General features: G+C 45.1%; 1 protein-coding gene across 2 annotated transcripts in view; it reads left to right on the forward strand.

The window, feature by feature from the left end:
• The window catches only part of st8sia2 (ST8 alpha-N-acetyl-neuraminide alpha-2,8-sialyltransferase 2), a 52,084-nt gene that overhangs the window by 17,472 nt on the left and 22,504 nt on the right, over positions 1–12,108 (forward strand). For both annotated transcript variants that reach the window (XR_013500762.1, XM_078241282.1), the window contains exon 3: positions 7,326–7,460. Coding sequence is in view for 1 of the 2 variants with exons in the window: in XM_078241282.1 (XP_078097408.1) it covers positions 7,326–7,460 (135 nt within the window). In the remaining variant the exon portion in view is untranslated. The remainder of the gene's footprint in view (positions 1–7,325; positions 7,461–12,108) is intronic.

Raw genomic sequence — 12,108 nt, forward strand, 5'->3', positions numbered from 1 at the left:
GGTAAAATCGCCATAGTCTCAGATGACGGTAGGCTGATCTCCCCTTTGAGGGGGAGTTGACTGGTGGTGACTTAACCTGAGGATCGCCACACCTCAGGTGAGGGGCGAGGTTGAGAAGGTGAGGCCTTCATGAATGCCCTCAGCCGATACGAGAATTGAACCCACACTGTTGGCATCGCTCTGCATCATTAACCAGCCGTCCAACCAACTGAGCCAACCAGAAGCAGCTTTTGGCATAGGAGGTCCAAAATTTAATAAGGTTCCATGCTTCTAAATGCTGTCCAGTGATCCTGATGGATATTTTGTGGTGTCTGTGCGTACACACAGCCATTGGGTGGAATCTTGCGTTAGGGTCTGTCTGAAAACTGATGTGTTTCTAGTCGGTTTTCTCTCCAGATCTTCAGACACTGTGTCAGAAAAATTTGGGGGGTGGGGGTGCCATATTGAGAGGCGGGGCCTAATCAAACAGGCAAATCCTGGCTGCATTGAGATCTGAGCGCCCTGATCAGAGCAAAAAAAAAATCTCTCCCCCCGCCAACTCTCTGCGATGAAAGCTGGCATCTCTTCCACCACCACCACCTCCCCCGCCCCCCGCAAATAGTCATTACTGGCATTGTGCCTCCCCCCCCACCCTTGCGATCAAAGCCAGCATCTCATCACCACGCCCCCCACAAATAATCAATTCTAGCACACCACTCCCCCACCCACGACCCCCTGAATATCACTGACATCAGACCACATTCTCCCTCCTCCCTGCCAGACAGTCAATGCCATCATCCCTCCCAATCCCCACAATCATAGAATCCCTACAGTGCAGAAAGAGGCTATTTGGCCCATTGAGTGTGCACCAACCCACCTTTCTTTTATCTTACTCAAGTTCTATCCCCATAACCCCACGTATTTTCCCCACTAATCTACACATCTTGGGCAGCACTAAGGGGCAATTGGGCATGGCCAATCCACCTGATTCGCACATTTTTGGAGTGTGGGAAGAAACCGGAGCATCCCGAGGAAATCCACACAGACACAGGGATAATATGCAGACTCCACACAGACAGTGACCCAAGGCCGGAATTGAACCCAGGTGCCGCGCACTGGGAGGGAGCAGTGCTCACCATTGTCCACCCGTGCCACCCTTTTTTGGAAATAGACGCAGGACCAGGCCATTCAGCCCTTCCAGTCTGGTCTGCCTCTCAATACAATCAGAGCTGATCTTCTACTTCAAAGTAATTACCGTAACATAATGTTACCCCAGAATCAAAGCTAGCATCTCCTCTCCCTCCCCCCCCCCAAAAGAAAAATCAATGCCGGCATTCCCCATCTCCTCATTCCCCCGAACATTGCACACATCAGATTCCTCTGCATCCTTAACTGGATTAGGTTCCATGTCAATAAGGCTAAACACCTGATTGATGCTGTAATAAAAAAATTACACCCCCAACCCCTCTCCCAGACTTACCCTTTGACCTCTGAACTTATTTCATCGTAATCGTTGTAAAGACTGTGGAAAAGATTTACTAGGATTCTACTGGGACTTGATGGTTTGAGTTGTAAGGAGAGGCTGGATAGACTGGGACCTTTTTCCCTGGAGCGTAGGAGGCTGAGCGGTGATCTTATAGAAGTCTATAAAATAATGAGGGGCATGGATCAGCTAGATAGTCAATATCTTTTCCCAAAGGTAGGGGAGTCTAAAACTAGAGGGTATAGGTTTAAGGTGAGAGGGGAGAGATACAAAAGGGTCCAGAGGGGCAATATTTTCACACAGAGGGTGGTAAGTGTCAGGAACAAGCTGCCAGAGGTAGTAGTAGAGGTAGGTACAATTTTGTCTTTTAAAAAGCATTTAGACAGTTACCTCTGGGGAGCGCTCAGACCGAAGGTTTGAGATGTGTCTATTTTAACGCAAGGAGTGTTGTGAACAAAGTGGATGAGCTTAGAGCGCGGATCACTACTTGGAAATATGATGTGGTGGCCATTACAGAGACTTGGATGACTCAGGGACAGGACTGGTTACTTCAAGTGCCGGGTTTCAGATGTTTCAGAAGGGACAGGGAGGGAGGCAAAAGAGGTGGGGGAGTGACACTGTTGATCAGAGATAGTGTCACGGCTGCAGAAAAGATGGACACTATGGAGGGATTGTTTACGGAGTCTCTGTGGGTGGAGGTTAGGAACAGGAAGGGGTCAATAACTTTACTGGGTGTTTTCTATAGGCCGCCCAATAGTAACAGGGATGTTGAGGAGCAGATAGGGAAACAGATCCTGGAAAGGTGTAATAATAACAGAGTTGTCGTGATGGGAGATTTTAATTTCCCAAATATTGATTGGAATCTCCCTACAGTAAGGGGTGTAGATGGGGAGGAGTTTGTTAGGTGTGTTCAGGAGGGTTTAGTGACACAGGATGTAGATAAGCCTACAAGAGGAGAGGCTGTACTTGATTTGGTATTGGGAAATGAAGCTGATCAGGTGTCAGATCTCTCAGTGGGAGAGCATTTTGGAGATAGTGATCATAATTCTATCTCCTTTACAATAGCATTGGAGAGAGATAGGATCAGACAAGTTAGAAAAGTGTTTAATTGGAGTAAGGGGAATTATGAGGCTATCAGGCAGGAAATTGGAGGCTTAAATTGGAAAGAGGTTTTCTCAGGGAAATGTACGGAAGAAATGTGGCAAATTTTCAGGAAATATTTGTCTGGAGTTCTGCGTAGCAACGTTCCAATGAGACAGGGAAGTTATGGTAGGTTACAGGAACCGTGGTGTACAAAGGCTGTAATGAATCTAGTCAGGAAGAAAAGAAAAGCTTACAAAAGGTTCAGGGAGCTAGGTAATGTTAGAGATCTTGAAGAGTACACGGCTAATAGGAAGGATCTTAAGAAGGAAATTAGGAGAGCCAGAAGGGGTCATGAGAAGGCCTTGGCAGGCAGGATTAAGGAAAACCCCAAGGCATTCTACAAGTATGTGAAGAGCAAGAGGATAAGACGTGAAAGAATAGAACCTATCAAGTGTGACGGTGGGAAAGTTTGTATTGAACCGGAAGAAATAGCGGAGGTACTTAATGAACACTTTACTTCAGTATTCACTATGGAAAAGGATCTTGGTGGTTGTAGTGCAGACTTGCAGCGGACTGAAAAGCTTGAGCATGTAGATATTAAGCAAGAGGATGTGTTGGAGCTTTTGAAAAGCATCAAGTTAGATAAGTCGCCGGGACCGGATGAGATGTACCCCAGGCTACTGTGGGAGGCGAGGGAGGAGATTGCTGAGCCTCTGGCGATTATCTTTGCATCATCAATGGAGACGGGAGAGGTTCCGGAGAATTGGAGGATTGTGGATGTTGTTCCTTTATTCAAGAAAGGGAGTAGAGATAGCCCTGGAAATTATAGACCAGTGAGTCTAACCTCAGTGGTTGGTAAGTTGATGGAGAAGATCCTGAGAGGCAGGATTTATGAACATTTGGAGAGGTATAATATGATTAAGAATAGTCAGCATGGCTTTGTCAAAGGCAGATCATGCCTTACGAGCCTGATTGAATTTTTTGAGGATGTGACTAAACACATTGATGAAGGAAGAGCAGTAGATGTAGTATATATGGACTTCAGCAAGGCATTTGATAAGGTGCCCCGTGCAAGGCTTATTGAGAAAGTGAGGGGGCATGGGATCCAAGGGGACATTGCTTTGTGGACAGAACTGGCTTGCCCACAGAAGGCAAAGAGTGGTTATAGATGGGTCATATTCTGCATGGGGGTCGGTCACCAGTGGAGTGCCCCAGGGATCTGTTCTGGGACCCTTACTCTTTGTGATTTTTATAAATGACCTGGATGAGGAAGTGGAGGGATGGGTTGGTAAGTTTGCTGATGACACAAAGGTTGGAGGTGTTGTGGATAGTGTGGAGGGATGTCAGAAGTTGCAGCGAGACATTGATAGGATGCAAGACTGGGCGGAGAAGTGGCAGATGGAGTTCAACCCAGATAAGTGTGAGGTGGTTCATTTTGGCAGGTCAAATAGGATGGCAGAATATAATATTAGTGGTAGGACTCTTGGCAGAGTGGAAGATCAGAAGGATCTTGGGGTCCGAGTTCATAGGACGCTCAAAGCAGCTGTGCAGGTTGAGGCTGTGGTTAAGAAGGCGTATGGTGTACTGGCTTTCATCAATCGAGGAATTGAGTTTAGGAGTCGTGAGATAATGTTGCAGCTATATAAGACCCTGGTCAGACCACACTTGGAGTACTGTGCTCAGTTCTGGTCGCCTCATTACAGGAAGGATGTGGAAGCCATAGAAAGGGTGCAGAGGAGATTTACAAGGATGTTGCCTGGGTTGGGGAGCATGCCTTATGAGGATAGGTCGAGTGAGCTCAGCCTTTTCTCCTTGGAGAGACGAAGGATGAGGGGTGATCTGATAGAGGTGTATAAGATGTTGAGAGGTATTGATCGAGTGGATAGTCAGAGGCTTTTTCCCAGGGCTGAAATGGTTGCCACAAGAGGACACAGGTTTAAGGTGCTGGGGAGTAGGTACAGAGGAGATGTCAGGGGTAAGTTTTTCACTCTGAGGGCGGTGGGTGCGTGGAATGGGCTGCCAGCAACGGTGGTGGAGGCGGATTCGATAGGGTCTTTTAAGAGACTTTTAGATAAGTACATGGAACTTAGTAAGATAGAGGGTTATAGGTAAGCCGAGTAATCACTAAGGTAGGAACATGTTCGGCACAACTTTGTGGGCTGAAGGGCCTGTATTGTGCTGTAGTTTTTCTATGTTTCTATGAGTAAGATGGGTATAGAGGGATATGGGACAAATGCCGGGAATTGGGACTAGCTTCGGGGTTTAAAAAAAAAGGGCAGCATGGACAAGTTGGGCTGAAGGGCCTGTTTCCATGCTGCAAACCTCTATGACTCTATGACTAATCTCAAGGGAAATGCAGATGTGAAATTCTGCTGCAAACAAAAATCATATTTACTCCCAGTGAAAGCCAGGGGTTGTTGCCCACGAGCTGCTCCCGGGGATCTGAGCTGATTTCAGAGGCACGAGAGCCTTGAGGAAGTTCATTGAGTCTGTAATTATTCACGACAGTGCGAGTGCACAGCAGTGTTCCCTGACAGGCTCTGTCTGTCACAAGCACACAACACTCGCTGACAGGTCGATGCAGAATGTAAACCAGCAGCACCTTGCTGGCAATCAAACCACAAGCTACAAGCAGCACAAATTAATACTGATCCTCATTCAGAAGTAAGGCCTCCTACACCCATCAATCAGTCTGCCTCCCTGCAGGAGTCCTCACAAATATATTAGTAATCTAGCATTATTTACATTTTGTCTTTATGCAAAGCTCCTCTCCTCCAGCTATCTGCGTTCCATTACAAAAATGCATTTACATCCATATTACATCAGTGCAACCAGGTCTGCAGCAGAAAAACAAGCCCTTCAGCCCATCTGGCCTAAGCCAGCACTTATAGAAACCCTCCAGTGCTGAAGGAGGCCATTCGGCCCATCGTGTCTGCACCGACAACAATCCCACCCCAGGACCCTATCCCCACAGCCCCATACATTTAACCCGCTAATCCCTCTAACCTACACATCCCTGGACACTAAGGGACAATTTAGCATGGCCAATCCACCTAACCCGCACATCGTTGGACTGTGGGAGGAAACCGGAGCACCCGGAGGAAACCCACGCAGAAACAGGGAGAATGTGCAAATTCCACACAGCCAGTGACCCGAGGCCGGAATTGAACCCGGGTCCCTGGAGCTGTGAGGCAGCAGCGCTAACCACTGTGCCATCGTGCCATCCAAACTCAAATCCATTCTGCCAGCGGTGGGATGCTCTTATGCTGCATACAAGTTTCCTCCTTCTTTGTCTCTATTTATCTAACCCTATCAACATAGCTTTCTTTCCTCAATAAAAAATGCTGGAAAAACTCAGCAGGTCTGGCAGCATCTGTAGGGAGAGAGAACAGGGTTAATGTTTCGAGTCCATCTGGCTCTTCATCATAACTGAGAGAGAGGGAAAATCTGTAGCTGGAAGAGGTTGCAACAAAAATGCCTCCATAATTTGCTTATTTTTCTTTCTTGTCTTCCTCCTACACTTATCCAGTTTCCCTTCAGCACAGCGGTTAGCACTGCTGTCTCACAACACCAGGGACCTGGGTTCAATTCCCAGCTTGGGTCTCTGTCTGTGCGAAGTCTGCATCTTCTCCCTGTGTCTGCGTGAGTTTCCTCCCAAAGTCTGAAAGACATGCTGGCCATGCTAAGTTCTCCCTCAGTGTACCCAAACAAGTGTCGGGGTGTGGTGTCTAGGGGATTTTCACAGTAACTTCATTGCAGTGTTAATGTAAGCCTACTTGTGACACTAATAAATAAAACCTTTAAGTACCTTCATACCATTGACCTCAATTAGTTCATATGGTACAAAAACAGAAAATGCTGGAAAATCTCAGCAGGTCTGACAGCATCTGTGGATAGAGAACAGAGCCAACGTTTCGAGTCTGGATGACCCTTTGTCAGAGCTTGTTTCAGATTCAACATCCGCAGTAATTTGCTTTTTTATCTTAGTTCTTATGAGAGCAGGTTTCACATTCTAAACATGTGTTGGATGAAGACATTTGGCCTCAGTTACCTCACTTACGTTCTTTAGATAACACCTTATTGCACTATTAACAATTCTCAGCATCTATCGGACAATATATTTCACTTCTGAGTGATTGTTGTTATGCAGGGCAGGAGGGCCCAATTTACAACCTTGCCACTCCTGAGATTCCAGTCCACGAAGCCCGGGCAACTCAGTCTCCAATATATCTCCTCATTGTTGGAGTTTCCAGTTTGAAATCAGTGGACCTGAAGGGTTGGAAAAGGTTGGCTTTCAGTGTGGAGAGGCGATGGCCAAGTGATATTACCACTAGACTATTAATGCAGAAACTCAGCTAATGTTCTGGGGACTCGGGTTCGAATCCTGCCACGGCAGATGGTGGAATTTAAATTCCATTTTTAAAAATTCTGGAATTAAGAATCTACGAATGACCGTGAGTCGATTGTCGGAAAAACCCATCTGGTTCACTAATGTTCTTTAGGGAAGGAAATCGGCTGTCCTTATCTGGTCTGGCCTACATGTGACTCCAGAGCCACAGCAATGCGGTTGACTCTCAACTGCCCTCCAAAGGCAATAGGGATGGGCAATAAATGCTGGCCAGCCAATGACACCCATGTCTCACGAATGAATAAAGAAAGTTGCTTCCTTTGTTAGGTTAATCCTGAATCAATCCCTCCTTCAGATGTCCATTAAGACATGTCTTATTTGTTGTGTGTGCGTGCATGTAGCACTTTGAAATCAATGCTTGTGGTTGTCTAGGGAGGAAATGATCACAAACACCTCATCTGCAGTGCCGCGGGAGAGGATCGAGAGGAAAGAGAGTGTCCAGCGACAGGCAAGACTCCTTGACATCCCAGAATGGAAGCTTAATACTACGCTAACTGCAAGGATAAGGTGAGGTTCTGCGATTCACAATAGAGGATTCTTCTGAACTTCCCAGGTTTGAAAACTAAAACTCACAAAGCAAATTAACTGGCTGGAACGTAGCTTCTGATTTGTTTTTCCTTCCATCTCTTCTCCGAAAGGCACTGAGGTGTGAGTGAGGGTTTAGTTCCTCAGCAACTGGTCGCCTGCTCCAATAATTTGCCAAGTGGTCTACTTTAACTTTGTAAAAAAAAAGCAAAAGAGTTAGAACTCGTATTTCTATCATCCGTTCCACAATATCAGGACATCACAAAGCACTTCCTAATCATTAAAGTATTTTTGAAGTGTAGTCACTGTCGTAATGCTGAAATTGTGTCAGACAATTGGGGCGGCACAGTAGCATGGTGGTTAGCGCTGCTGCCTCACAGCCAGGGACCTGGGTTCAATTCCAGCTTCGGGTAACTAACTGTCAGTGTGGAGTTTGCACGTTCTCCCCATGTCTGCGTGGGTTGCCTCTGAGTACTTTCCTACTTCTGTTACAATTCCCATGGGGAACTGCAAACCAGAAATAGCAAAATTTACAGAATGGGAAATGAAGAAATTACCAATAAGGTTCCACTTTTACTGGAACAAGAATCAGAATAAACACAAAATACATGTCAATTAGCAAGCAAATGATACTTCTTATTAAAAGGTAAATTTCATTTTGAATAATTGATACAACAAAGATGCGTCAATGCAACCATAAGTATTGGCATCATTCTCCGGACACATGTGATGCTATGTAGTTGCAAAGTTCTACACTATGCGGTTCTTCATTGACACAGAGTGGATAGGAATCCTATCCAACAACAACCTTCACCTTTGAGTTTTATGTGTTACAAGTCGGGTCGGATACTTCAAGGTATTCTGTGAAGCTCACCTGATCTGTAATGTTTTCCGTTGGATTTGGCTAGGATGAGCGTGAGAGGTTTCACTCCAGGTGTGATTCAACTGACCCACGAGGAGCTTTTATCAAAAACAAAGTTTAATTAAGGATATTGTTGATATGTTTAGTAAGACACTTAGCAAGAACTTTTAACAATTATGAACAAGAAACACAACAACCACAATAATGTATAACTCTTAAGGAAATATCCCTAACGTGTTCCAACCAAAGCCAACATCCAAAAACCCCTCCAAATAAGCACAATATAGCATAGGTTAATGCCCACTTGTTACAGGAATCCAGCCTCCTGGGTTGAGTGCTGGGAATCCCTTGTGAAGCAATTCAGAAGAGGTTGTAATTGAATCTGTTTCCCAAAACACAACTTCTTTAAGGCAAGATGGCAAGAAGCCTCTCCTTCAGCTAACTGATAATTGTTTCAGAACCAAAACAAAGAGAACAGGGAGAGAGAGAGAGAGAGAGACTGCTTCTTAGCTTGCTGCTAAAACACCTTCCAACAAAAACAAACTGAAAGTCCTATCACCTGACTGCCACAGCTTAGCTCCACCCCAATCTCATCGCTAAAGCTATAAGCTGCAAGATTTTTTAAAAAACCTTTCTGAAAGGTATACTCACATGACAATGGGTATAATTATCATCAGCAAGACACACCTCTACAAACCCCTCTCTCCCTCAGGTCACAACGGTCCTGATGTAAAGCTTTCCAGAGTTCCTTTTAAATTGACTAACCAGTTCATGGCTCTTTCTGGGAATACACTCAGCTCTTCAGTGTCACTGAACTATTCACCGAGCTTCCCAGCCCTCCTCCAGACCTACAACCCTTCCAAGAGTTTTCAGATTTTAGACCTTTTTAGCTAGCTCACACAGTGCCAACAAGAGGCCCTGTCTCTTTTTCTGCCAATCAGAAAATCTGATCTCTTCCTGAGAGTGTTGTGTTTCCTTTGCTTGCAAGGATTCTCTACGTTCCTCTTTCTGTCTCTGTCTGCTTTCTCTTTGAGTCTGCACCTATACATACATTGCCTTTACCCTCCAGCCCATCTGCTTGTTACTCTCCTTTGTATCTGCAGCTCTCCTTTGGGCAGAATTTTGTGTCCCTTCCCACCAACAGGATTTTCTGGTCCCGCTGAAGTCAATTGTCTTTTCAACGGCTAACCCCTTTGAGGATGAAACCTCATGGTGGCGTCGCCATAAAATTCTGCCCTTTGTGTCTGCCAGCTACACAGCTTCATTGTTAATGTCCTTCTTGTTGGTACTGCTTCCCGATCAAGAGATGGAGCCACATGGACTAATGTTTCTTAGTATCCAAGAAAATTACAATTATTCCCTTTATAATTGATGAAAACTATCACAAATCCTTTTCAAATATTCTTAATTACAGATTCCATAGACCTTAAAAATAAATTAATAATTTTCCATACTGCTTCCAGATCAAAGGTCATCACACAGTTGTGTTTCCTGCACTATATCAATTTTCCTGATCACTGAAACTCAAATTGATTTGATTTGATTTATTATTGTCACATGTATTAACATACAGTGAAAAGTATTATTTCCTGCACACTATACAGACAAAGCATACCGTTCATAGAGAAGGAAACGAGAGAGTGCAGAATGTAGTGTTACAGTCATAGCTAGGGTGTAGAGAAAGATCAACTTAACGCAAGGTAGGTTCATTCAAACATCTGACAGCAGCAGGGAAGAAGCTGTGATTGAGTCGGTTGGTACGTGACCTCAGACTTTTGTATCTTTCTCCTGACGGAAGAATGTAGAAGAGAAAATGTCCAGGATGCGTGGAGTCCTCAATTATGCTGCCTGCTTTTCCGAGGCAGCGGGAAGTGTAAACAGAGTCAATGGATGGGAGGCTGGTTTGCGTGATGGACTGGGCTTCATTTATCCTTGTGCTAAAATCCCTCTCGGGTCGTTCCCCTTCCTAGCTCCGTATCCTCCTCCAGCCCTACAACCCTTCCAATAATTTTGTACTCCTCCAAGTTTGGCCTCTTGTGCATCCTCGCTTTCCTTCACCCCTCCTTTAGCAGCCGAGCCTTCAGTGTTTTGGCCCTCAGCTCCGGAATTCCCTCCCTTTCTGTCTTTCTCTCCGAGTTTAAGATGCTCTTTGCAAAACTTACCTCTTCAACCAAGACCTGCCCAAATGCTCTTAAGTGGCTTGGTGTCGAATTTATATTTCATTACACTCCTGTGAAATGCCCTGGTATATATTAGTGCATTAAAGGTGCTACGTAAATAAAAGTCGTTGTTGCTATTTGGGCATATGTCTGCAGGTGTTTTCCCGGGTGTGCATGTTACAACACTTGTAGTCATTCCCCATTGACAAGAGCCCTTACATCCCTTTTCACCCATTGAATTCTGATTCATACACTGTGAACGTGGATTGTGAAATCAGACAATGTGGTGACTCCAGGTTCAGATTTTTAATTCAATTGAGATTTCTGTTAATTACGACAGAGCTGTGTTTGCCCTTAATGGAAGGGCACCAATGCTGTGATCTCAGTTAATGGTCCAAGGAATTAGAGCCAGGCACAAAGTGCCAGTATTCACAGATAGCTGGCAAGGATCTGGCCTCAGCATTGCAGTATTAACTGTTGCTCCTGACACACACACTATGTGAAGGAAGTGCCAGAGAAGAATTGTTGGCACAGCTGAACCCGGCTCCCAACTGGCTCAGTCTCGTGGGGGACCACTTCAGTTGGCAAGGCTGGTGAGCGGGGATGGGGGATGGGCTTAGTCTGGCAGAGTTCCACAGAAACCTGAAATAATAGGCTTGAGGAGAAACACATCTTAACATCAGATAGCCAGAGGTTAAGCAGGAAGAAGGAAAAAGAGGAATTGGAGTGGGGGGAGGGGTGGTTAGAAGTAATTATACAGTGCTGGGACTGCAATGTGTGTATGTAAATGTGCAATGTATTATTAGAAAGAAACTTGGGGAACTGGAGCCATTAATTCGAATTGAGTGACATGAGATTGTAATGTTGACTGAGCCTTAAATTCAGAAAGATGGTACGCCAAGAAAATATAGTCGATTCTTTTTTTGATACCCTGGACTCAAAATGTTATGTCAAAGAATCTATCCTGCGACCACGCTTGTTTTCCCATTGTATAGTTTGCAATGTAGACATAAAATGGGAGGCTAATGAAGTTTACTATTGTTACCAAAAATAGAGGTGTAACGAATACAGATTTCAGAATGGTATCAATCGATCAGCAGAATCGGTGAATAGGTGGCAGATGCAGATGATCGCAGCCAAGTATAAAGTAGTCATTTCTGGAAACAGAATAATGAAGGGAGCAAGATTCTTGATGAATGAAGGAACAGCTATGTTTAGGAATGCAGATAATCCGATGCGGCGGCACGGTGGCACAGTGGTTAGCACTGCTGCCTCACAGCGCCAGGGACGCATGTTCGATTCCTGGCTTGGGTCACTGTCTGTGTGGAATTTGCATGTTCTCCCCGTGTCTGCGTGGGTTTCCTCCAGGTGCTCCGGTTTCCTCCCATAGTCCGAAAGACGTGCTGGTTAGGTGCCTTGGCCATGCTAAATTCTTCCTCAGTGTACCCAAACAGGTGCTGAATGTGGCGACCAGGGGATTTTCAAAGTAACTTTATTACACTGTTAATATAAGCCTACTTGTGACACTAATAAATAAACGTATCTAGTTCATAGAATCCCTACAGTGCAGAAGGAGGCCATTCGGAACCAACAACAATCCCATTAACCC

Source organism: Mustelus asterias, chromosome 24 (assembly GCF_964213995.1).
Source record: "Mustelus asterias chromosome 24, sMusAst1.hap1.1, whole genome shotgun sequence".
Lineage (NCBI taxonomy): Eukaryota > Metazoa > Chordata > Chondrichthyes > Carcharhiniformes > Triakidae > Mustelus > Mustelus asterias.